The sequence below is a fragment of the Notolepis coatsorum genome (assembly GCF_963971535.1).
Source record: "Notolepis coatsorum genome assembly, chromosome: 14".
Taxonomy (NCBI): domain Eukaryota; kingdom Metazoa; phylum Chordata; class Actinopteri; order Aulopiformes; family Paralepididae; genus Notolepis; species Notolepis coatsorum.
Window position 1 is genome coordinate 20,142,175 of NC_140178.1, and position 26,504 is coordinate 20,168,678.

Below are 26,504 nucleotides of genomic sequence, written 5' to 3' on the forward strand. Positions count from 1 at the left end.
GAAGGGACAACAGGGATGGATAGATCGATGGAGGGTGGGACTGAATGTATATGGATGAGAAGGGCGGGGATGAGTGGAGATAGAGGTATGGATGATGAAAGATAGCCGAGTTCTGTTCTGGTGAAGTTTGGGAGACTGCATTGTTTTCATAGGAAAAGGGTAAATATTTAGTGGGTTGTGGTTGGTTTGTTTATCAAATAAATCTATTACATTGAGGTTATTGTGTAGTTTTGTTTTATTTTAATTTTTTTAAGATTCACATGACATGAAAGTGTATTGGTAGAAATGTGACTTTAATTTAAACAGGATAGTCATCTCAGCCATATGGTTTCCAGAACGGATTGTAAGACACACTGTTGATTTGTGATGTAAGCGAGAGTTGCATGACATACTGTACCGTATGAATCTCTTTAACTCATTCAAGGCTGGTTTCGCAACTTATCATGACATTGAAGGGGGCGTTTTCACAGATCTCTTTTTAAACCTGAATCCTATTGTTCTGTTGTGAGGAGAACATGTGGTAATCGGAAGAGAGGGAGATACCTATACCAGCAGACATATAGAATAATGTATTCTCTGTCTCTGTGCGTGAGGAGAAATTGGTGCTAGATTGAGAAGGCTGAGCGGCTGTCTCTCGGAGCGAGATCAAATTAATGAAAGTTTACGGTATATAGAACGGACATTCATACACAGCAAGGCGCCTCCAAGCATGATGTGATAAACATGGAACGATGTATTTTCCTTGGCATGAAACCATAAATAGTAATATAACCATTAAGGCCTTGCATGACTCTTCTGTCACAATTTAATTATTCAATATCTATAGGTTTTACCCTGAGAGATGATTTACAATAAAGTGCTAAAAACTGAAAAGTAGGCTACTACTTACATTCTTGACGCTAGAACTCCCAAAATAGCATTAGTATAAAAAAAGAAGATGGGCCAGCTGTGGTTTACATGGCTTGCAATACAACTTTGTCTCGATGTCCCACAAGTTGATCAAAATCCGAAGTATTTACAAACGGGTTTTTAGATTGAGCTCAGAGTGCAAATCACTCTCTTCACGACTGAGCTGGGTTCTGGACTCTCTGCCATCACGCCATGCGGCTGTTGTTGTTGTTGTTACTGTTACTACTGCCACGTTCTTCAGCTCAACGAAAGTGACGTCGCGTGTCTCCTGTCCGGCATGCAGTGCATTTACATTTTTTACAAGTTGATTATTAATTTGAATATAGAATATTCATTGACAGCCCTACAATGGAACGATATGATTCAGGTTGAAAATCAGTGATATGCCCCTTTTTAACGGAATTTTGCTGATGTTTGACGATTACCAGAAGGTTTCAATAGCCTACTTTTAGACCCAACTACTATCTCAACATCACACGAAATAACAAACTGGAATTAAATACCATGTAATTCTCCAGGCATATAACAGGTTCTGTTGTAGCCATTGCAGAAGTCCCAATTATTTTGCTAAATCTGTACTATTGCACCAAAGAGAACTGGACTCAAACCCAACCGGACCTGTGGACTTAATTTGGACTCGACGTGATGTTAGTTACAGGATAGGTAGTCTTGACTACAGCCCCTGGATACGTGATGCAGGATGAGGGAACGTACAGTACCATGGCTACCACTTATTAACAGTGTGATATGTGCGTTCATTACATTTGAACTGGTCAGCATCACACGTTTCTTTTAATTATTATTATTATTTCATTAATCACACGTGTTAATGAAGCCTTTTTCTGATTTTAGAATTTGAATTGAGATACCTTTTTGGAGTGGATTTGATTTCCCGATGTATTGCGTATGTGCCTACTTGTGCCCAGAACACATACAGTTCTGCTTGTGCCTACTCCTACCAATATATCACTTTCCCCTGTATATTATCAGGGTTGGGTAGTGAAAGAGAGAAATAAAGCATTTCCAACACTAGCTTGATCCTTGTTTTCTTTTATTTATTTATAATAATTAGGGCTGTCAAAATTAATGCTTTAACTCTGGAGATTAATTTAAATTATTGAAAGCGTTAATTTTTTTTAATCTAGATTAATCTATGGAGTGAAAATATTTCAACGTTCTGAACTTTCAGCAGTATATTTGCTTGTTATATATCGTATAGCTACCGCTCTGCGTCTACTGGAATACATCCCTGTATCAGTACTAGCACTGAATAAATCTCCACATGCACCTTTACACACCTATTCGCCTGGCCACACCCCCATCCGCTCCTCTACATAAGCAGGGGTGTGGCCATACTAACAGCTCCTTCCTTGTTTTCACCACGGCGAGTGTCTGTATACACCACTTTGAGTTAGTGAAATATTTGAAGAGGAGCTGCATAGACATTATTTCTTGTTTTTTCTCTCTCTCAAGTTTTAGAGAAAAGGCTAAGCTATAATGTCTTCATCGGCGGGTTCGAGCGCTCGCAACGTCAGCCTTCACCAGCGGTTCTCCATTGCCGCCTCCGCCGTGCGTCGTGGGGCTGCGCTGACTCCACGGTCGTGGCAGTCAGACGCACTCGAGCGGCGTCCTGTGGGGAGTTTGCCTCTCCGAGGAGCTGTTGAACCAAGGCCGTCTCCCGTGAAATGGCCTAGTTCCAGCTCTGGTTCCCCCTGCCGGTGGACGGTCGGCCGATAGGTCGACGGCTCCTCTGGTGGCGGAGGATCTGAGACGCAAGCTCTTCGCCTCTGCTCGCTCCCGTCGTAAGATGGTGAGCTGCAGGGGCGAACGGCCTGGCTTTGGGGAGCTGCTGGAGCCAGACGAGGGTGCTCCTGCTCGGTCTCCTTGTCCGATGGAAACGGAGGATTTTATGGAGGGAGCGGGAGCGATCTTGTTTGACGCCCCGTTGGAGACGTATCACTCTCCCCCTCAGGGTGTGGCAGAGGATGGTATGTCTCCTTGGGGTCCCTCGTCCTCCGGTGTTGGGTTAGAACTGCCGACTCGGAGACGGGATGCCCAGCTATCAACCACGTCGGATGGGGGCGCCACACAGAGTGGCAGCCTCCCGTACGTGAGGGATGCGGGCTGCGTGGAAGGAGGTGCGCATGGGGAATTGCGTGCCTTGTTCCCGGAGCTCATGGCAGCCGCCGCAGCCGCTAATGGCGTGGCGTTGCCGCAGCCACTGCCTGCACCTGTCCCTGATGACTTGATAGGTCATCTCTGGCAACGTCGTCCTGTGAGGGAGACGGGCGTTGTCTGCCCATTCTTCCCCTCAATGGAGGCCTACGTGCGTCAGGGACAGGTAATCTCCCGCATCACAAGCCTTACCCCCGCCTACGTGCCAGTCACGCGGGTGGCGGGTTTGGTCCAGGGATTGAAAGAAGGGGTGCCTCGGCTTGATAGCCCGATGGCGTCTATTCTTTGTCCTGAGGTGGTGTGGGAGCCGTTGCGGAAGCCGGTTCCCAATGGGAAATCGGCTAGGCAGTTGGCCAACTGGAGTGACCAGTCATTCATCGCCGCAACACAGAGCCTGGCTGCGACGTCCAACATCGCGCAGCTGGCGCGCTTCATATCGGGGATGATGGCGGGCGGGTCGATGTTGGACGATCACCATCAGTACCTACACGCCCAGGCGGCTGGAGCCATCCTGCACCTGGTACAGCTGCAGGGAATCGCCGCTGGGAAAGGACGCGCCCTGGCCACTCTGACCCAGCGCCACCTTTGGCTGGAGCAGGCGAGGGTGCCGGAGCGGAAGAGGCTTCCCCTGCTCACGGCCCCCCTCTCCGAAGCTGGGCTATTCGGGTCTGCCATACAGCAAATGACGGCTGCATGCAGGGACATGGAGGAGGAGCACGCTGTGCTCCAGCCCCATTTTCCCCCACCCGACGCTGCCGGTGAGGTCCGACGGAGGCCACGTCGTCGGGGATCCGCGACCGTCGCCACCGCTACTGGGCCCTCGGCCAAGAAGGCCAGGAGCGGAGAGGGTGCCTCGTCCGCCGCAGCCAGCCGACCCACGCCCGGAGGTGACTGTAAGGATCGTTGTGTCCAGGCACCCCTGAACCGTCCCTCCGGTCCCGCTCCCCGTGGGGGCAAGCACCGCGCTGCTCGCGACAAGCGCAGCTAGTGATTTTTTCCCCTGTTTACCCCTGTTCCCTTCCCCGCCCCAACCATATAATTTTGTTGCACATTAAATAAAGGGTCCCTCCTGGTGAGGGACTATTTTTTGTTACAAACTGTGTTTATTCACTGTATATGTTGGGGATACGATGTGTGAACTCTCGCCTAGCTGTGAGGTTGTTGGAGAGCAGGACTTTTAGTCATTCTGGTCGCTACATATATGTGTGCTTAGCAAGGCCTGTGGCTAGCACTCGGTTGAAAGATTTTTCTTTCCTCATCCTGAAGAAATATGTTTCTTCTCATAGTGGTAATTTTTACCGTTGTCTGAGGGGGTTGTGTGTGTTCTGTTACATTGGAAACAATGGCACTGAGTCCACAACTTTGGAGTGTTAGCCTACAGAAGTGCTCGTGTGTGTAGCTTGTACCAAGGTTTTAGACCCTCTCTCAACCTTCTGTGTTTTTCTTGAAACATGAAACACGGGTGTCGTGTTCACACATGAGCCTACGGCCTTGTTTATAAACCCTGTTCGCAGACGAGTTGTCGTCTGTGGCTGGCGTGTGTTGGTTAGGTTATCTTGGTAGCATATACGCTTCTTCATAGCATGCTGGCTAAATAGGTATCTCCGCCGATGGCTTGTTTTCTGTCGTATCCGGGGTGTGGGGTCATGAGGGGGTGAACTGCTAAACCCCTCCTTCCCTCTTTTCTGATTGGTCAGGGGGTTGGGCCTTCTGTCCTTCAGGTTCCCTGCCGCACTGATTCGTCAGCGCGGCACGGGATAGGGAGAGAGGGGGGGGGGGGGGGTAGGGAGTCCCTGATTCCTCGCCTTTTTGGCCGGTTGAGTCATGGGGTTCCCCCCGCCATAGAGTATGTCACTGGGCGCGTTTCTATTGGTTGGAGGCTTCCGTGAGTTCTTTTTGGGCTCCCTATGTGGACCTCCGTTGTCAAGTTGGGTGCTGCGGTGCATGCAAACTCAAGAGTTCTGCTGCGCTGTGTTATGTGTCTTGAGCTTTTGGTCACGTGGTTCAATGTTACATAGACTTTTCAATTTGTTGCTCACGTGGGAAGTCTCTTCAGGGGTTCCCCGTCCCCTCTCTTACGGAGCGGGTTGACGGGGTGTTGTTTTTTTCCTCTGCCGCGTCATATGGGACCCATGTCCTTATTTTTTTGTAAGGAAAGCGGCTTCTTGCCGTTCTCCCAGGCAGCTTGGAGGAACGATGTCTGGGTTCTTGTTAGAATTACCATTGATATGTTTTTGGGTCTCGACGTGTACATAGTGCTGGCCCTGGGTGCTTCTGGTAGGAACCATGCATGGGCTTGCACGCCTTGGTTGCTCATCATTGAAACAGCGTTTTTTATGGGGCAACTGGGATGGAGTTTGTCTCTTCCGAGCACCAGTGTACTAGGCTTGTCTCGATGAATTCTTGTTCATCTCTGGGGGATGATAACGGAATAGATCAAAGCATTGGTAGAGGGGTCTCATGCCCTTGGGGTGGGCCACCGGGCGCGGTGCTTTGTGTTCTGACCGTCTGGGTGGCGCCCTCTGTGATGTTTTGGATCGGCACGCATACCTACCCCCCTCCTGGGACTGGGGATGGTGGCGTGATTAGGGCACGGGACTGGTTCTGGTCGCGCCGGACCAGGTCAGTTAACCCGTTGTCCGCCGGGGCGCAGATCTGCTGTTCTGGTACCCTGAGGGACTTGTGCTTTTTCGGGGGGAAAATGCCGGGTCGGCCCGGGCGTTGCAGGGTTTGATGTTATGGAGGTGTTCGTGGTTATGTTACTGCGTGTTATCCCTCACTGTTGCTTGGTCCATATTGTGTTGTACCTTGTGCTGTGCTAAGGAACCTGGTCCTTCTCCATTCTTTTTTCGCCCCTTTCTTCTCCTGCTTGGCGGGGCTGGGAGGGGGCTGTCGAGGTGGTTCTTGTACCCCTCTGGCATCCCTGTGTACATCCCGGTCCGCCGGGCCCAGGTCCGAACTTGTTCTCGTCGACTTGTTAGCCTGGGTTAACCCCTTCTTGAAAACTGAAACACTGGTACTGCTGTATAGCCAGTGTATACCCGCAGTTGTGTTTGAGTTTTTTCTTGGGGGGTTATAGAAACAACCGCCTCCTGTTAGAACCTAGGTGGTGGTTGGTTTCCAGGTGTGTTGGTAGCAGAGTCGACTCTCGGGTTAGGCCGGGTTTTGACCCCGTCTGCCTGTGAGTGTGCCCCCGCACTTTTCATGACGTCTGCCAATCTTGTCTGCCTTCTCTGCCTCGGCCCCTCTAGAGGGTCTGGGTTTTATTTTTTTTGAGGCTGCGACATGGTGCACAGCATACTGTAAGCCCCTTCCGCCGGGGTGCTGTTTCAGCAGACCCCTTTGGCGCCTGTCTAGTCCGCAGTGCTCCAGGCTCTGGTCGAGTGACCTGTTGCCTGGATTGAGGGATCGACCTCTTTTTTGGGTTTGTCTCCCTGGTGCGCTGCCTGGTCGTCGTTGGCCTCTCCAGGCCCCCTTTTCCGGGGGGGGGTCCAGTCCCTTCCTGGGGCTGGGTCCTCCTTTGCGCTCTGCTGCTACGGCCTTGCCATGGGGTTGGGTTTTGCCCTTGACCCTGTGATGTTAGGGGTTGTGACGGGGGTTTTATTCTTCCCGTTCGTTCCCTAGTGGCATGTGGGTTGCGCGTTTGTGTAGTCGTGGGTTCTTCTGTGGCAAGGTAAGTCCCACGGTCTGCTCAGCCTGTGAGTTTGAGTTGCTAAACTCCTCTTTGCACAGTCAGATCCGATTCCCTCCCGTTCTCCACTAGGGGGGTCCGGGGGGCTCGGGTCCTCCCCGGTTCTGATGGTTGTGGGGGGCCTCAGTGGGTACATTTGTTGAGCTTCCGCTCTGCTCAGCTCCTGTATTCCAGTAGACGCAGAGCGGTAGCTATACAATATATAACGTACGGTTATGTCTATAACCATAGTTATATGAGTATAGCGGACGCTCTGCGTCGGACTCACTGAGGACCCCGTGGTCTTCGCCTTGGTGGTGAAAGACTTGGGATGGAGCTGTTAGTATGGCCACACCCCTGCTTATGTAGAGGAGCGGATGGGGGTGTGACCAGGCGAATAGGTGTGTAAAGGTGCATGTGGAGATTTATTCAGTGCTAGTACTGATACAGGGATGTATTCCAGTAGACGCAGAGCGTCCGCTATACTCATATAACTATGGTTATAGACATAACCGTACGTCCTTTTTTTGCATTGACTCGTGCACCTTTTTGAAAATCATCTGACATGAAGATGGAACACATTTGTGTTGTTAATATGATTTATATTACTGGTAGTTCATACAAGACATTATCATCCTCTAAGCCAATCTGCACTTTAACATAGGCCTGGGTTGTTTTTATTTCTGTTGGCGCCGCGGATATAAGAAAGCGGTCTAGCTGAGTCAATGTTGATGGTTTTGTTGAACATTTGTATTTCACAGGAGAGAAACTGTATTCAAAGAAAGCGATTAAAATAGTCTTTGAATCTAAATCTTTCTTTGTGTTGATTTTACATTAATTCCATGATTTTACTCAAGTAAATATCTGTTACAAGCTTCGGTCTTAAGTAGAAAAATGTGATTTTTTATCTAGATTAATTACAGAAAATTGTGAGATTAATTAGTTAATTTTTTTTTATCTATTGACAGCACTAATAATAATAATACACTATTTGTATAGCACCTTTCATACAGAAATTGCAGCTCAAAGTGCTTCACAGCAGTACAAAAAAAAAAGACGGGCATAACATTTTCATAAAGTGCAGACATATAAAACATCATTGGTTACAGACATATAAAACAAGCATAAAAAAAGATAGCAGCAAGGTAAGGCAAATCAGTTTTTCAAGTGTTTTGTCCCCTACCTTACTGGGACAGTTGCCAAGATGGTGTTGCCCTGGGCATGGCCAGACTCTGAAGACTCTGGCAGGAGCACTCATTCAAGGGTACTACGACTGCTTGCACCTCATGGTACCAAAGCACCTCAAAGGCACTAAAAACCAAATTACAAACATCTCAAAACAAACTAGTCGGACTACTGCTTGACCTGACTCCTAGAACCCACCTCACCCCTGCCCACTTTGACAACCTAGGATGGCTTAGAGTAGACGACAGAGTACAGCAACTTGCAATGGGCCTGGTCTACAAGATACACTACACGACCAAGGTACCCATGTACATGTCAAAATACTTCCCAAAGGTCAGTGAATACCACAATCACAACACCAGAGGGAGCTCCACAAATCATGTTAAACCCAGATTCGGCTCAAACAAGGGACTAAACACGTTTAGCAATTATGCCACATCAATGTGGAACGCCCTTCCCAAAGCTGTAAGGGAATGTGAATCACTACCCACTTTCAAGAACAACTACAGGAGACTGCAATTCGAAACTGGCCCCTACAAATGTCCTAACCCAGTTGTACAGTAAATGACCAAGTATGGCTTTGTCAGTATTCCAATGTACAGTGTACAGTGTCCCCCTACCCAACCCCCCCCCCCCCCCCCCCACCTCCAATGTACAGTTCCCCCACCCCACCTACCCAACCTCCTACAATGTACAGTTTCTACGTCAAATGTATATACACTCTTTTCTGGACACTTTTTGTATCACAAACAGTACTGTATTTGCAAATCTGCTATGTCATGTTTCAAGTTTCTTTAATAGTTGTCATACAGAAGTACAGAATACTTTTATACAAAATGCTTCTTACTGTTACGCTCCAGAGACTGTGCTAGACAAGATAAGTATGAAATAAAATAGTATAGCATGTAAAATAGAAGTAAAAATAGAGGTCACAGTGTTCAGTATAGACATATGTACAATGTTCGATGCAGAATAGAAGTAACTGAGTTACCATACAATATACTATGCAATGTACTAATATACAATACTATATATTATATAAATGTATAGATGTAGCAGTACTGTCAATCTGTATGTCGTGTGTGTCATATATGTTATGATGAATTGAAAATGGTGTAAACAAGACAAGTCTTTCTCTGGTCTGCATCCCCTTAACAATTGTATGTATTGAGCTGTACTGTACCCATTCTGCAATCTGTTAATAAAGTTTTCAATCAATCAATCAATCAATCAATCCCCAGAGGAGAAGAATGAAAGAAGGAGTCTCTTACTGGGAAGCAGGGCAGCACCTGTTTGATTCCTGACCACATTAGAAATCAAAGTGTGATCCTGCTGCCCTCTTCTGACTTGACGTGGATATGACGGCTTGATTGTCCGGTTCATAAGAACAGAACAAGCCAGCTCTTATAGTCTGCTGAAATCATGTTGTAGCTTTATTGAAGGCACGTTATAGAGTTATTATTTACAATACTATACATATTGCACATTCAATATTTGCAATGAGAAACACCATTTAAGATAAAATTACATTTCAACATACGGTTTGACAAACTTATATTCCTGATACAAGTACAGTATAGTGTACATTCAAGTGTTATGTATATGCAATATACAATGATTTCCAAACACAGTTTGCACAATACGTGGTTGTTTAACTGCTTGCAAACCTACATACTGTACATTTCATTTGCATTTAACGTGAAACTTGACATACTGTAGCTATTTGTACAACACAACAGCTATCGAGCAGCTGACCGATTTATTAATCATTTGAATTATTTACTTTTGCTCACAAATTGAGCAGGTGTGTGGGTTGGGGACCGGGATCAACCACTCGTGTTGTCACTGAACAACAACTAATTATAATTGTTTTGTTCTAACAAGTTCGAAGCAAAAAACATTTTCATTCCGTGTAATTTCAGTGTTGACTGTCCAGTACACACATGCTGACAGAAATGGTCTTCTGATAACACTTTATTCTTGCATCAATCAGATACACATAACTATAGTATATGAATATCAATCATAAAGATTTATAACAGGGGCGGCTGAGTGGCGCAGTGGGCAAGGTGGTCGCCACTGATGCAGGAGATGCTGTTATCGAGCCCAGCTCTCGGCGTTGCTACCGGATTGGCCGGCCGTCATACTAACACAATTGGCAGTGTTAGAGGGTGGGAAAGCCGGTAGGTGGGGATTGGACGTTGTGGACAGCGACTCCTACAGGTCTGTTGGGTGACGCCGGTGCGGCGGAAACAGGAAGTATCGGGGGCAGCGTGAGCCTCCCACGCGCGTGATTTTTTCCCATAGCCTATGTGTGCGAAGACGCTCTCTGATTGGCTAGCCGCGTACAGCGAAGACCCTCTCTTGATTGGTTTAGCGCCGAAGGGTCTCTTCCTCCTAACCCTAACCCTAACCCTAACCTTAACCTTAACTCTAAGCATAACCCACTTTGAAAGAGGGCCAAAGCATAACCACTTTGAAGCAGAGAATATATGTACAAGGCGGAAGAGACCCTTCGGCGCTAAACCAATCGGAGAGGGTCTTCGCTGTACGCGGCTAGCCAATCAGAGAGCGTCTTCGCACACTTCCACATGTCAAACACTACTTGACTGGATATTGGTCTCACATCCAAATAGGTTTTCTAATTCAGGGACCATGTCAGACTGCTTTAGTGTTGTGGAAAAAAAGTCTGCACACCGTCTATAGTGTTCCCAAGTTTTAATGTACTTGAACACAACGTTTCGTCTAGGCCGAAACGTTGTGTTCAAGTACATTAAAACTTGGGAACACTATAGACGGTGTGCAGACTTTTTTTCCACAACATTACAGATCTATTTCGAGTCTAGCACCCGTGACTACACTTGGGATGTGCGTGAGTCTTTTCTACTAGACTGCTTTAGTGACCACCACATTGTATTTTGCATCTGGAAAATTAAACTACCCAAACTTTCACCCAAATTTATAAAAATTAGGCAATACAAGAAAATGAATACTGATCAATTTATTAATGACCTGCTTTTAGTCAATTGGGACCGGTACCAAATCATTTCAAAACCTCAAGACGCCTGGAATTTCAAAACCATGAAGGTTAAGGGCATTCATCTTCCTTGGGTCACATCTGATTTAATTCATATATTCAAGCAGAGGGATAAGGCCTGGGCCTCATTTTGCAGGACAAAAGATCCTGAGGAATGGGACAAATATAGATTGTTGAGAAATAAAAGTAAAACTATGACTAGAAATGCCAAATCTAATTACTATAAAGATTCTCTCACTCAGGATTTTAAAAATCCTAAACAATTTTGGAAAAATATAAAAATTTAGCATCATTTCTCCTCTGTCTGTACTCCAAACAACACTTGATCATTTATCTGTACCATTTAATACACCACCTTGTCACAGCTCCTTCTACATCAGGAAAATCACACCAATTGAAGTTCTCAATACCACTAATGATCTCAAAGTGAGCAGCAGCCCTGGATTAGATGGCATTGAAAACAAATTTCTCAGACTAGCTTCACATATTCTGATGTATCCACTCTGTGATCTGTTTAATATGTCTCTATCTACTTATGAAATACCCTCAATTTGGAAATGCTCACGTATCACTCCGTTGCACAAAACCGGCAGTGAACTGGATCCTAACAATTACAGACCCATTTCCATAATCTGCTCTATAGCAAAGATTTTTGAAAAATTGATCTACAAACAACTTTCCGACTATCTCACCAAACACAATATTTTATCTCCTTACCAGTCTGGTTTTCGTTCAGATCACTCCACAACTACTGCTTTATTAAAACTCACGAATGACATACTATATGCATCTGATAACAGCAAAATTACAGGAGCAATCTTTATTGATTCAACGAAAGCATTTGATCTAGTCGATCACTATCTTCTCTTGGACAAATTATATTCTATTGGTCTTTCCCGTAATGCTCTACTGTGGTTCAACTCCTACCTACATAACAGAAAACATTGTGTTGCAATACAAGGTAACAACTCAAGTTTAACTGTGCAGCAACGAGGTGTGCTGCAAGGCTCAACTTTAGGTCCACTTTTGTTTTCTATTTTCATCAATGACCTTCCTTTAATTTTTTCTGAATGTAGTGTTCAACTCTACGCAGATGATACCGTTTTTTACACATCACAAACTAACTTGCCAAAAATAGTCAATTTTACAATCAAACTTTAATGGTCTTCAATTCTGGCTTGCAGCTAACAAATTAATCCTCAATAAAACCAAAACCTATGCCATGCTCTTCGGTACTTCTCAGAATATTAAATCTAAAACAATAAATCTACCTTATAATATTACTTGTCGTGATGGTTCATCACTGCGTAGAGTAGAACACTTCAAATACCTTGGTGTATGGCTTGATCAACAACTATCTTTCAAATGTCATATAGATAACATCATGAGGAAAATTTACTTTAGCATGGGTGTTCTTTACCGCAATAGAAATAGTTTTACATTTACGGTCCGAAAAAAACTAATCTCACAACTCATACTACCCATAATGGATTATGCTGATATAGTATGATTGCAGCCAAAACTACTCTTGTTCCGCTTAACACCATTTACAATCGTATATGCAGATTTGTTCTTGGCTGTTCATACAACACTCATCACTGTATCATGTATCATGAATTGAAAATGGGGGACCCTGATGTAAACAAGACGAAAGTCTTTCTCTGGTCTGCATCCCCTTAACAATTGTATGTATTGAGCTGTACTGTACTGTACCCATTCTGCAATCTGTTAATACACTTTTCAATCAATCAATCAATATGGCAATCTCAACTTCCCTTCTCCCACAATAAGAAGGCAACAACATTGGTTACAGTTTATTTTTAAATGTATTTACTTTAATTATCCTCATTACCTTAAACAGTATATGGTACCTTTCACTTCTAATTACCAACTTCGTCATTGTACTCAACACTTTTTTTCTGTTCCAAAAACCTTTAAATCAGCTGGTAAAAAATCTTTTATGTTTAAAGCTCCATCCGACTGGAACAATCTACCTGTCCACATCCGATCAACATCATCTTTTAAATTGTTTAAAAATACGTTGTCCTCTCATGGTGAGACTATCTGCCTATGCTTTGGACCTCAATAGAATAATATTAGATAGATTAACCATTGCTGGTGTTACAGTTCATGTTCTTGTCGTTGTGTTGTTGTTGCTGATATACTGTTGTATGCTTTTTATCTTTGGATTACTTTATTTTCTTGGCTGGCGTTGCTTACTCTGTTGTTTTGTTTCTGTTTTGTTTTGTCTAGTTTTTTTGTTTGTTGTTTGTTGTTTTTGTTATATATTATTGTCAAATAACTCTGTATTGTCTTTGCGGACCCCCTTGAAAACGAGATGGTTTCATCTCAAGGGGTTATTCCCAATAAAGAAATTTCAATATGCCACGGAAAAAAATCACGCCTCCCACGCGTTACTCCTCGCCACAGAGTTCGAGCTGCTGCGGTGAAAAGATGCGACAGGCTGCCTCCTCGCGTACCGGAGGGGACACGTGATGCAAGGCTTCTATCCTCACTACAGCCGACCAGTGGGAGGCATAGTCTAGCAACGTTCAAGACAGGGGAGGGAAGAATTGGAAATACGAAATTGGGATGGGAGAAAAAATTTAAATGGGGAGAAAAAGTGGATAAAAAAATATTAAGATTTATAACATGGATTCTGATTGCATCATCTGAATCCACCATTGATGGCGGGACAAAAGCCATCCTGGTTAATTAAGTCTCCTATAGATAGATTAGGATCATATCTAGTTAGCAAGAATGCACTAACTTATTGTGTGGCAGGTCATCACGCTGCTGTTCACATTCGAAATCTGGTCCCTATGACTTGCCCCTTGTAATATACAAAGAATATTCTGCCCACCACCCCATACATACATATACTGCCCCTACCCCCCTGGGTATTTTCCCCCAATACCATTGTTCCCTGCAGCAGCGCTAATAAAGTTAAAGTAAATAATACATTTTAAATAAAATGTTATTAAATATAATTACATTTAAGTTAAATTAAATGGCACCATGACAATTGTATTACAAGAAAAATAAAAATGTCATCACATGGCTGAGAATAATATTCTAGAGTTTCCAACATTCTCTGTGATAATCTTAGAAAAATAGTCCTTTCTTGACACTCATATTTCTTTGTTATAGGCAGTCATGGCTTCCTTATATATATCGCAGTGGACTGTGAGCTTGGTTTTCCTCCATTTTCGTTCAGCAGGTCTACAGATTGTCTTTGTATGACCAACACTGCTATTATTTAACCATGGGGAGATTGTCACTTTTTTTTATACCTTTAACTCATTCAGCGCCAGCTATTAGCCTCATCCTGTCAATGGGCCACGCTAAAAGATAGGCATTTTCACTGTGCACCACAATGTTTGCAGAGCTATATCTATATTCTATATTATAGCTATGGAGACAATACTATGGCTCATTTGACAGTCACTATCTATCGTCCAACATGTAAAAAAAATTTTTAATTTCTTCATGTGTGTTATCCCGTGGTGAATATTGTATAGTTTCAGAGTGATCCGGGCTAATTCCTGGAAGCTGAGTTATGGAGCGCTATGTGCATTTTGCGAAAGTCGTTTGCATTGCTCGCCTGGACACAATACTATTTCTAAATCAAAAGGTATATAATAGGTATTATGTTTCATCATGAAGGCATCAAAGGGGGGCGGGGGTCGTTTTGTGATGCTCTGATCGTCAGCAACGGCATACGTTTTGAATACTACATACGTTGATCGATGTGAAATCATTGTAGGATCAAAGTAGGATTGACGTCATATAGTCCTTACCTTTGCTAGGATGTATTCCAAAATGAATATTCCATTTGTCTGATCGCGATTTCCAGTATTGATGTCCATCCGGTCCCTGACATGAAATGGGACAAAATATGCATCAAGTGTGCTGGACGCGTTCCAAGTTGCCCGTGTCCAAATTCTCCGCCCGGACCATATAAAATGTAACACACAGTGTGAAATAAGGTTTCAAAGGGTAGGCTATACTGCCACCTAGCAGGATTCGGCCAACATTGCACTCTTGATGTCTCAGAATGAATTCTAATAATAACACCGAGGTCTGTGAGAGTGTATAGAATATAAAAATCGAGGGCCGCTCCAGTAGCACACCACATAGCGCGCTGAGTCGCGAAGCGGTCGTCCCAGGTTCGATTCCCAGTCCCGGCGACCATTTGCCGCATGTCTTCCCTACCTCTCCTCCCGTTCTCCCTCTCTCTCTCTATCGGTCCTGTGTGGCCGCAAAATGCTATAAATATAAAAATAAAAAAAAGAAGGAAAAAAAACGTAATATTACGTGATTGCCACTCAACCGCTGGTGGGCAAACGCATAATACTACATGGTTGGCGCTCAAAGAGTTAATGGAGCGCCAGCATCCAGTGTATATGATAGGGTGTTGTTGAGATTTTCAACCATGCAGTTTAAAGAACAGTCCAGGTTGGATGGTTCAGTTTGTCTCATGATGTTTGAGAACGTCTCTTCTGCGATGTCATCTACAGTAGTACTCTTCGCTTTAAAACGGTTACCTTTTTTGTCTGTTAAGTTTAGGTTAGCATTGAAGAATACACAGTGATGGTCAGATATAGGTAATTTGATTACTGATACTTTATCAATGTTGTTACGAACTGGCTCAAGCTCGCAACAAGAATGGGGAGACACAGGCACAAATTAAGAAATAACAAAGAATTTATTATAATTAAACTAAATGAGCAACCAAAATGAGTGTCAGCAGTGTGGATGAGTGTATGTGCAGCATGAATGTTGTAGGTGTAAAATCAAAGAAAGCAACCAGGCGGTCAGGTGGCGTAGCGGAGATTGCGTTCGTCACCAACGCCGGAGATGCTGGGTTCGCGTGTTCGAATCCAGCTCCCGGCGTTGTCACCAGCTTGGCTGGCCGTTCACACTAATACAATGGACCTATCTCAAACCCTGCCCTCTTTTCTTGATCCAAAGTTTGTCCGAGGTAAGCGACAGTTGTGATTGGAGGATCAAGAAAAGAGGGCAGGGTTTGAGATAGGTCTATTGGCAGTATTAGAGGGTGGGAAAGCTGGCGGGTGGGTCCTGGGCGTTGTGGACAGCGACCCCTACAGTTCGGTCGGGGCGCCTGCTCAGCGAGGGTAGGATCTGGTGAGAGTTAGTGCGGGCCGGCCTCCCACACGTTACACTCTCCCAAGTGAGAATCTGCGCGGCCAGGCTGGCTGCCGGCAGGCTGCACATGCGTCGGAGGAAAGCATGTGACAGTCTCCGGCCTCTCGGACCAACAGTAGGGGAAAGTGCGCAACAACCAGGAAGGGTCGGATGGGAGAAAAATCGGAAAAAAGAAGGAGGGGGAAAAAGATAATAATAAAAAAAAAAAAAAAGGAAAGCAACCAAAAACAACAGCCAAACCAATCAAACAAAGGAACAAATATGTGGCGAGTTTGCCAGAGACCAGAGGCAGCCTCTCTCTCATATCTTGGCTGGCCCATGTGTGCCCCAATTAGCCTGACGATGCCAACACAATGTGGGGGAGGGTCATCACAATGTTCAGCCTTGTTGTCATCACTAAGTCTAGGGTGTTACCATGTTGGTGAGTGGGTTCATTTGCATGTTGTATTAGCTCAAAGCTGTCCAGTAGGTTGGTAAGCTCAATAGCCTTGGGGTCGTTCTTCTTATTTATATGAATATTCAGATCTCCGTTCTATAAAATAGAACGGACATAAAAAATACAGGCATGAGCGAGCATAGCAAGGTATGGCAAATCACAGTGTTTCACATTAGGATCTAGCATCCTAATAGGCTCTCTATTCAGTAATACAAATAATCACAGTGTATCTAGCAAATAATAAAAATAGTTTAAAATGATTCAGTTTAAAAATAGTCATCAGTAAGAAGTAAAAAGTGCAATAACCGACACATGAATTTGATAGGCAGTGTATAAGAGTAGGCAGGGTAAGAATAGTGCAGGTAAATACAAGTTGTGTCAGGATATCCCTGATGTTTCCTCTTGCCACTAGGTGGTAGCAGATATCTATCAGTGAAATGCCTGAGCAAAGAGATAGGTTTTAAGCTGTCTTTTAAAGATGTCTAGCGAGTTGGCTTCCCTGATGTTTTGGGGTAGTTTGTTCCATAGTTTTGGGGCATAGTCACAAGCTGATGACATATGACATGTGGGATTAATTAAAAATGAATTAGTCCTCTCTATCTCTCTATCTCCCCCAATCTGCTAGTACGCAGTGCAGTGCAGTGAGCCCAGCCAAAAACAGCATGGAAGGGGAGAAAGTGCTGCTCTACAGTACTTGATTAGAAATACAAAACAATGAATAATAATTAAAAAAAAACTTACAGGTGTGTTCCATAGACTCACAGGAATTGTGTAAAATTTCCCAAATAGTGAAAGAAATAGTAAGATAGTTCCCCTTTAATGTGTACTGGAGACAATTGAGATGTTTCCTTAAAAGGCGTAGTGGATACATTTGAGATGTTTCTTTACTAGGCGTAGTGGACACATTTGAGATGGTTCTTATAGAAATGCAGCCGCAGTTTCTTCTCTTGATCGGCTGCTGGTGGATGTCTGAAGGAGTCATAGACATTTTTACTCCAATTAGATTTTTTTTGATGGCCAATGGAGATGCCATCACAACTGGCAACGAGGAAGGTTCCTAGACCATCCATGAAAAACTCTGTCAACACACAGATAGATAGATTTAGGAACTCATTCGAACATGAATAAAGTATAAGGCAGAATTAAGGCCACACATTTCTTCTTATTGTCAACATGGCCTACAAAAAGACCAAAACCAACAATGCATTTCTTCTACTTACAAATATGGCCCATCCAGTCAACAGCAGATTATAGCTCATATTCAGAAGTCATGGAACTTAAAAAAAATAAATAAAAAATTGTATAATTCATGCACAGCTTTTACCGGTATTACTTTATAAAGTAACTGCTATGGTGTGGAGTGCTGTTGCTTGTGTTCATTGCAGTGATGAATTATACCGACCAAAACAAAAGGTATGGCTCTGTGACTTGTTTGAATGGTTTCTGGAAAACTATGACTTCTGGATATGAGCTATAATCTGGTGTTGGCTGGACGGATCATTGATTGATTGATTGAAGAATGGGTACAATACAGTACGGTTCAATACATACAATTGTTAAGGGGATGCAGACCAGAGAAAGACTTTCGTATTGTTTACATCAGGGTCCCCCATTTTCAATTCATAATGACATTTATGACATACCCAACATAGATATATATCATGACATTTATGACATACATGACATACAGATATACAGTAGTTACATTTGTGACTTACACGATATGCAAATATACAGTACTATTAAGCAGAGATCCTAACAGAAAATATATACATACGAGGGGGAGGAAACTGTACATTAGGAGGAGGTGGGTGGGAGGGGGTGTTTCGAAATACAGCCTCCCGTAGGTGCTCTTTGAGAGCGGTTTTGAAGGTGGGTAGGGATTAAAAAAAAATTATGGCTGTGGGTAGGGCATTCCACATTGATGTGGCATAATTGCAAAACGTGTTTAGTCCCTTGTTTGAGCCGAATCTGGGTTGAACATGATTTGTGGAACTCCCTCTGGTGTTGTGGTCATGGTATTCACTGACCTTTGGGAAGTATTTCGACATGTACATGGGTACCTTAGTGGTGTAGTGTATCTTGTAGACCAGGCCCATTGCAAGTTTCTGTACTCTGTTGTCTACTCTAAGCCATCCTAAATTGTCAGGGGGCAAAATGGGCAGGGGTGAGGTGGGTTTTAGGAGTAAGGTCAAGCAATAGTCTGACCAGTTTGCTTTGTGATGTTTGTAATCTTGTTTTTAGTGCCTTTGATGTGCTTTGGTACCATGAGGTGCAAGCATAGTTGTAGTACCCTTGAATGAGTGCTCCTGTTAGAGTCTTCAGGGTATTCTTGTTTACCAGAGAGGAGATCCGGTACAAGAATCTTGTTCGTTGGTTGACTTTTTTGATTACCTTGGTTGCCATTTTGTCACAGGAAAGATTTGCATCTAGGATGGAACCCAGGTATGTAATTTCATCTTTCCTTTGACAATATTGTCACCCACTGTAACAGAGAAGCCGTTGGTCTTGCTGAGTTTGTTATTTGATCCGAAGAGAATGGCCTCTGTTTTACCCAGGTGTAATGATAGTTTGTTGTAAGCGAGCCAGGTGCAGATTATGCAGAGTTCTGAGCTGAGGGTTTGTTCAACCTGTAACTTGTTCCTGTCAGAGACCAGCAGGGCTGAGTCGTCTGCGAACAGGAACAAGTTGCAGTCACAAGCTGATGATGAATTATGAATTTGCATAAATTAGGAACAGTAACGGTCCTAGTATGCTTCCTTGTGGAACACCACAGCTCACTGGGAGGGGGGGGGGGGGGGGGGTGATAGAGAACCGTTTACCTCCACCATCTGTTCTCTCCCCTCCAGGTAGGATTGCATCCAGCTCACTGATAAACTATCAAAACCAATTGCTTTTAGCTTGTCAATCAGAATGGAGTGATTGACGCATGTCAAAAGCCTTTTGGAGGTCCAGCATGACCATGCCGCAGTACTTGCCCACGTCCACCTCTTGTTTGATGTGGTCGTTCAAATAGAGAAGGCATATGTCAGTGGAGTGGGATGTTCTGAAGCCAGATTGAAATTTGTCGATTAGATTTTCTTCCGCGAGGTACTTTTCTACCTGTTCGTAGAACATTTTCTCCATGACTTTCGAGATAGAGGTAAGAATGGAAACAGAGCGGTAGTTGCCTGGGTCTAATTTGCTTCCTTTTTTGTGCAGGGGGGTCACTCTCGCAATTTTGAAGTCTTTGGGGACGTGTCCCTGTTTTATGGAGAGGTTTATTATGTGTGTGATCATGACTGGGGTGATGGCGGCTGCTGATTCTCTGAGGAATTTGGAAGGGATATTGTCATGGCCAGTGGCCTTGTTAGGTTGGAGGGCACTCAGTTTTTTGAGTACCTCATCTGTTGTTACCATTTCATACTTGTAAGTAATACTAATACACTTTACAAGAAGAACAAGAAGTCCATAGTGCTTCATAGCAGAAAAATAAACATAAAATGGATGTAAAATAGACATAGGCATATCATTTGCATACAATGTACAGAATAAAAGCAATGCAGAGAGGAAGAAAAGGGTAAAAGCCATGCAGGTTATAACAATAAGTCTGGTTAATTAATTAACAGAATATTATTACACCTGTGGACTAGATTAGCCACTTCTTCCCACCCAAGCCTGATGTGGAATAATGAAGTCCCTGTCTATTTCAGCATAATGCCAACCTTTTTCTATTTTCTAGCAGTAAAAATCTAGTTTGGGTTTCTTTAGTAAGGGTCTTACGACAGCTCTTTTGAATGCGTCTGGGAAAATACCTGTCAGAAGCAATGTATTTATAATATTTAGGACATGACTTGCAATACTCTCGAATATTCGCCTAAACAATTCTGTGGGTATAGGCTCAATACAGGAAGTGGAGGAGTTACATTCCATGACAGTTTTGTAAAGCTCAGTTGATGTAATGCAAGCAAATTTTCCTATGGTTACTTTTCCGCAGGGTTTGCTGATGGTGTCCATGTTTGTATCAGACATAATGCTGGCTCTAATTGAAGTTATTTTTTTTAATCCACTTTTTCCTCCTCTTTTATCTGTTTATATTTTTCTCCCATCCCAATTTAGCCGTGCCAATTCTCCCCTCCCCTGTCTTGAACGTTGCTCGCATATGCCCCGCACTGGCCGGTTGTAGGGAGGATAGAAGCCTTGCATCACATGTCCCCTCCGATACATGTGGAGGCAGCCTGTCTCATCTTTTCACCTGCCAGCGCGGACTCTCATTTTGGCGAGGTGTAACGTGTGGGAGGCTCACACTACCCCCGCCATTTTCCTGTCTCTGCTCTGCAGGCGTCCCCCAACCGACCTGTAGGAGTCGCTGTCCACAACGTCCAGATTACCACCCATCGACTTCCACCCGCTAACTCTGCCAATTGAGTTAGTATGACGGCGGGCCCAAGCCGGAGGCAACGCCGACAACCGGAGTCGAACCCGGTGTCTCTTGCGTTGGTGACGAGCGCAATGTCCGCTGCGCCACCTAGCCGCCTATTAATTGAAGTTATTTTGTTATTGAATAATAATGTTAGTTCTTCACATTTTGATGCAGATGACTGTGGAGGGGTGGGGGCAGTGTTGAGTAGCTGGTCAATGGAGTGTCTGGCATTCTCTGTGATAACCTTAGAAAAGTATTCCCTAGGGCGGTCAGGTGGCGTAGCGGAGATTGCGCTCGTCACCAACGCAGGAGATGCTGGGTTCGAGCCCAGCTCTCGGCGTTGCTACCAGCTTGGCTGGTCGTTCATACTAATACAATTGGCAGTATTAGGGGGTGGGAAGCTGGTGGGTGGGAATCTGGCGTTGTGGACAGCGACGCCTACAGGTCGGGTCTCGGCGCTTGCTCAGCGGGGCAGGACTTGGTGGAGATAGTGTGCCCTCCCACGCGTTACACTCCACCAATGAGTCCTCGCTGCCAAGTGAAAAAAGCATCACTGGCTTGATGGCGCACGTCTCGGAGAAAGCGTGCGTTCGACATCAGGACACCCTTGTACCGACTCGTGGGAGAACATGCGTACAACAACCAGGTAGGGGAGGAGGGGAATTGGCACGACGACTCAATTGGGACGGGGAGAAAATCAGAGAAAATGAATGGAATGACATTCTCTTACTGTATAAAATTGGCCTCAGGGTTACCCATGACTCTGGGCTCACTTCTCAGCCAGAGACATAGCCAGACATTTTCTAGTCAAAATGCTACCTTGGAACTTCTGACATAGCTAGAGAAATAGCCAGAACTGTGAACTGTTAACTTAGTATTCCTCCATTTTCATTCAGCAAACCTACATATTATCTTAGTCTAACACTGCTATTGTCTAACCATGGAAAGTCAGTTGACTTTTTTTTAACCTTCAATGGAGCATCGCTAGAGTAAATGATAAGGTGTTGCTGAGATTTTTCCAGACATCATCATGGTATCCTGGGTTTGCTGTAGCAAGGTAATTGTCTGGTGTTGTGGGGGATGGTGACACTACTTTGCATTTGGTCATGGTTGGGTGGAAAATGGCATAATCAGTGGTGCGTTATTGAAATCATCTGGGGTGACACGCACCACGTGCACGCGCGCTCCCGGCGCGTGCGCGCGCTCCCGCGAATGCGCATTTAATGTCCCCTCGCTTGGGCACAGACTAAAGACAGTGCCTAATTGCCTCTATGAATGGAATGTAACACGTCTTCACAACAAGTTAGGTGTGAATGTGTCTGAGAACGTATTTAACACACCTGACGACCGGCGCTATTGATATGCAAATAGCGAGTGAGCTTGCACACCGTGCTACCCCGTCCCATGAACAACGCATGCCTGGGCATAATCCATGTTGGAGCTGAAGAGTTTTTCCCCAGATCTGTTTAGAGAAAATCCATTATTTCTGAAGAGGCTTCTGCACTTCCAGGACAGATTGAAGTTGTCAATAAAGTTCACTTTGTGTAGGGAACAATCATTTGAAAGCCATCTGCTCAGTACCAGTCCAGTACTCTGCTAAAAAGCTTAATTCCTGGCCTGGTTGAAGGGAGGGTGCCACTGATGAATGATTCAAAATCATTCAAAGTCTAGCAGTTGAGTCAAGACCCCTTTTAGCATTTCTGTCTGTTCCTTGGAGATATAATTTCCTCCAGCAATCTAACAATCTTGTTGTTGTGTTATTTCACAAATAATTTCATCAGGGAAGCAGTATTATTGTATTTCTCTTACCATCAATGTTAATTGCTACAGTAGAATCACAAACTAGCATTATTGGCTCAGTGGTACTATTTGTCAACTATTGATAGTTATCTCCCTGCTGTTGCCTAGCTAGTAAAGGCCAGTCATTAGAACACTTCAGGTGTTTCAGTTTAGTTGGGGATGGGTTTTTATTTGGTCTTGCTCCACGCTTATTCCAATAGTTATTTTTTTACAGTTATCTTGTTTCTCAAATATATTCCAGCAGATTTCCTTTGTATCTGGGGCCTGTGTTAGCTTGGTAGTTTATTCTCTAGCTATGGCTAGTGTTAGCTTAGCATTGTCTGTTTGCTGAGCATCTGGCATTGGCCTCACCTTTGGGGTCCACGATAGTGTTGTTTCATTCTCTTCCAGATTATATATTTTTCTCAAGCACGGCAATCGCCTGTAGATGTCCACAAGAGTCTTTGCAGGGGGACATATCCGTGGAGAGGGAATATCCACGATTTAATCCCAGGTTATTTATGGGGCTAGATGGCTAAGCTAGTGAAGCTAAGCCAAGCTAAACTAGGTTAATGATAGGTGACGCTCCAACTAATGAATGTAAATAATATAATTAAAAGTGCCAAGGAGGTACCGTAGGAACTATAGACTAGCGTAGCAAGTCTTAAATATTAAAAGAGCATTTTAACAACAATTGAGCAGCATTAATGTAAAAAATATTAAAGGAATGATTCTTTAATGCCATTTAGTAGTTGGCTCCACCAACCTGAATGATCATTTAATACCCTTTACTAGTTGACTCCTCCCACCTGCATGACCCTTTAATACCCTTTAATAGTTGGATCATACTACCTGAAAGATACTTTAACGCTTTTCTCGCCAAGAACGTGTTACCACGTCATTGCTCGCCATGCGTAATCTGCCAATGACGCCGTAAGGCGTCTTTGAGATCAATATTTAAAAAATCTGTGATGGCAATCATATTTCACCCACGGAGACTTGAGACTTGCTGTTGATATCCTCTTAACTCTCCAACGGTTCAAGACCGCCATCTGGTGGCCGATCGGCGAATCGCCAAAACCGGAAGTGACGCGCCGGAAGTGGTGCTCAACCATATTTCGTCCGGCCACTCGCTATCGCTAGCGGGACTCCAGCTCGACACACTGGATAGCGATCCGTTGCCAATAACTCGATAAACAACATGATTTGGACGTATATAGCATTATACAACCTCGACATGGATCGCATATATCAACATCCCATAATAGCGAACTTTCTGCTCGACGCTGATCGCCCAACGCTACGAGGAAGCTGCGGTGAGTTTCAGCATGTTTGATTATTATTAAACGTATAATCTGCTCTGATATATATATCGCCCATACTAAATAAACTATTTAACGTCGGCCACGGACTTATAACCCCCCCCTCCAGTCACCAGCAGATGAGGCATGACGTGTAGGACCTTGTACAATTGACATTTTTTATCTGACGTCAATCGGTATCAAACTACATTTGATGATCTAATATATGTATTTAGGGCTATAACTCGCGTTCTGCAGAATGCTGCAGAAAACGATAAAAACATATTTATACTTTAGACCGTATTTTAGTATGAATATGTGAATGAAAAAGTAGAACGTTGCTACATCCTAAACGATAGATACTTGACGTTGAATGGGCCATAGTAATGTCAATTTAGCAATACAATTTAAAAAGTTATAGCCCTGCAAAGAAGGGGAACATCTCCATAGACTTATAGTGGTGGCAGAGAGTGGATTAAGATCAGAATCTGTGGCAGATAAAGGGTTAATACTAGGGATGTCCGATATTATCGGCCAACCAATATTATCGGCCGATATCGGCAGTAAAATGTGATATCGGAAAATATCGGTATCGGTTTAAAAAAGAAAAAAACAATAACAATATTTGTTATATATATATCCAGTGAAATTATTAGTTACCTGAAATTATTCCGTTTTTTGAGGGGGGATACCCTGCATATATCGGTATCGGTTGATATCGGTTGATATCGGTATCGGAAATTAAGAGTTGGACAATATCGGAATATCGGTATCGGTAAAAAAGCCAATATCGAGCATCCCTAGTTAATACCATTTACTAGTTGGCTCCTCCCACCTGAATGATCCTTTAATACCATTTACCAGTTGGCTCCACCCACATGAATTATCCTAATACCATTTACTAGTTGGCTCCTCCCACCTGAAAGCTCCTTTAATACCATTTACCAGTTGGCTCCACCCACATGAATTATCCTTTAATATCATTTACTAGTTGGCTCCACCCACCTGAATGATCCTTTCAATTCCATTTACCAGTTGACTCCACCCACCTGAATTATCCTTTCAATACCATTTACCAGTTGGCTCCACCCACATGAATTATCCTAATACCATTTACTAGTTGGCTCCTCCCACCTGAAAGCTCCTTTAATACCATTTACCAGTTGGCTCCACCCACATGAATTATCCTTTAATATCATTTACTAGTTGGCTCCACCCACCTGAATGATCCTTTCAATGCCATTTACCAGTTGACTCCACCCACCTGAATTATCCTTTCAATACCATTTACCAGTTGGCTCCACCCACCTGAAAGATCCTACCCTTGGGGGTCGGCCCTCCTGTTTGCACCTGCATGCGGGTGAACAAATCGCCAAGGGCATTCCTCAGAAATCGGTCAAAATAGAGAAATAGCATTTTTGAGTGCTTTGAACTGTTGTATATCTGTTTCCTTATTTGCAAAACGTAATACGACTTGTAAATGGGATAAATTCTTGCTATATTGCATGGCTGTAATCTCCACTACAAAAGGGGTGTGTGTGTCTCTCTCTCTACGTAGCTGGACAACACAGCATTAGCGTTCGCAGCAGCTATCAATCAATCGTATTGGAGAATTCTGTGTTAATGGCGAAGAGGACAGATATTAGTCCATTATTATTATTATTTTGTCTCGGTCTCAATGAAGACTAGAGCCGGCGAACGAAAGCGAGAGTGAATCCAACGATGACGTCGCCTAGCTAATATCCGTGTGCAGCACTAAGTAATTCCCTCACCTGCAATGGCCAGTCAGACCTGGATGGAAAAGAACTTGCATATGAATTGTCTTTCATTCTTTCAAAGCCCTGAACTGATATTTGGTTAGAATGTTACCAGAATGTTTCATAGGACATTGATTGAATTTTACAATTGGTGGCTTATTTTGAAGGTACAGTATGAACCTGTAGTTTCATATTATGTAAAAAAAGAGAAATGTGAAAATCCCCAGAAAGGGAGGGGTGAAAATCGCCCAGACTCCCAAGGGTTTAAAGTGGAAATGAAGCAGTGCGATAAATACATATTCATAGCATCACATTAGTATTTAGATAAGCCACAGAAGAAGTCACGTTATAAAAATAAGCAGTTTCTAAGAAAAAACGATTTGTTGTGTACATTTCTGAAGCATTTAGCATTATGGGCGCGGCCATTTTGTTGCTGACGTCATACCGGGGGTTGGGTGTATACACTCTGGTTAGCTGCCTATATTGAATGGGTCAGTCAGCAAATAAAATGTTGCCTACAAAACAACGGGACCGCGGTGGTTCTGTTTGTATTGCTCCTGGCTGTTCAAACTAATTTTACCATGTGAGAGAGAGGAAAGTTGGTTAATTTCCACAAACTACCAGTGAAAAAAAACAGTGTTGTCGACATGTTGGCTCGGGCTGGCTGCACTCAGGCGGCGCGAC

General features: G+C 43.8%; 1 protein-coding gene across 1 annotated transcript in view; it reads right to left on the reverse strand.

Moving 5' to 3' along the window:
• Positions 1–15,775: 15,775 nt before the first annotated feature.
• The window catches only part of LOC311240777 (beta-1,4 N-acetylgalactosaminyltransferase 1-like), a 36,852-nt gene continuing 26,123 nt past the window's right edge, over positions 15,776–26,504 (reverse strand). Inside the window, exon 13 of the mRNA XM_084329362.1 lies at positions 15,776–17,659. Coding sequence (XP_084185488.1) covers positions 17,469–17,659 — 191 coding nt within the window. The 3' untranslated portion in view covers positions 15,776–17,468. The remainder of the gene's footprint in view (positions 17,660–26,504) is intronic.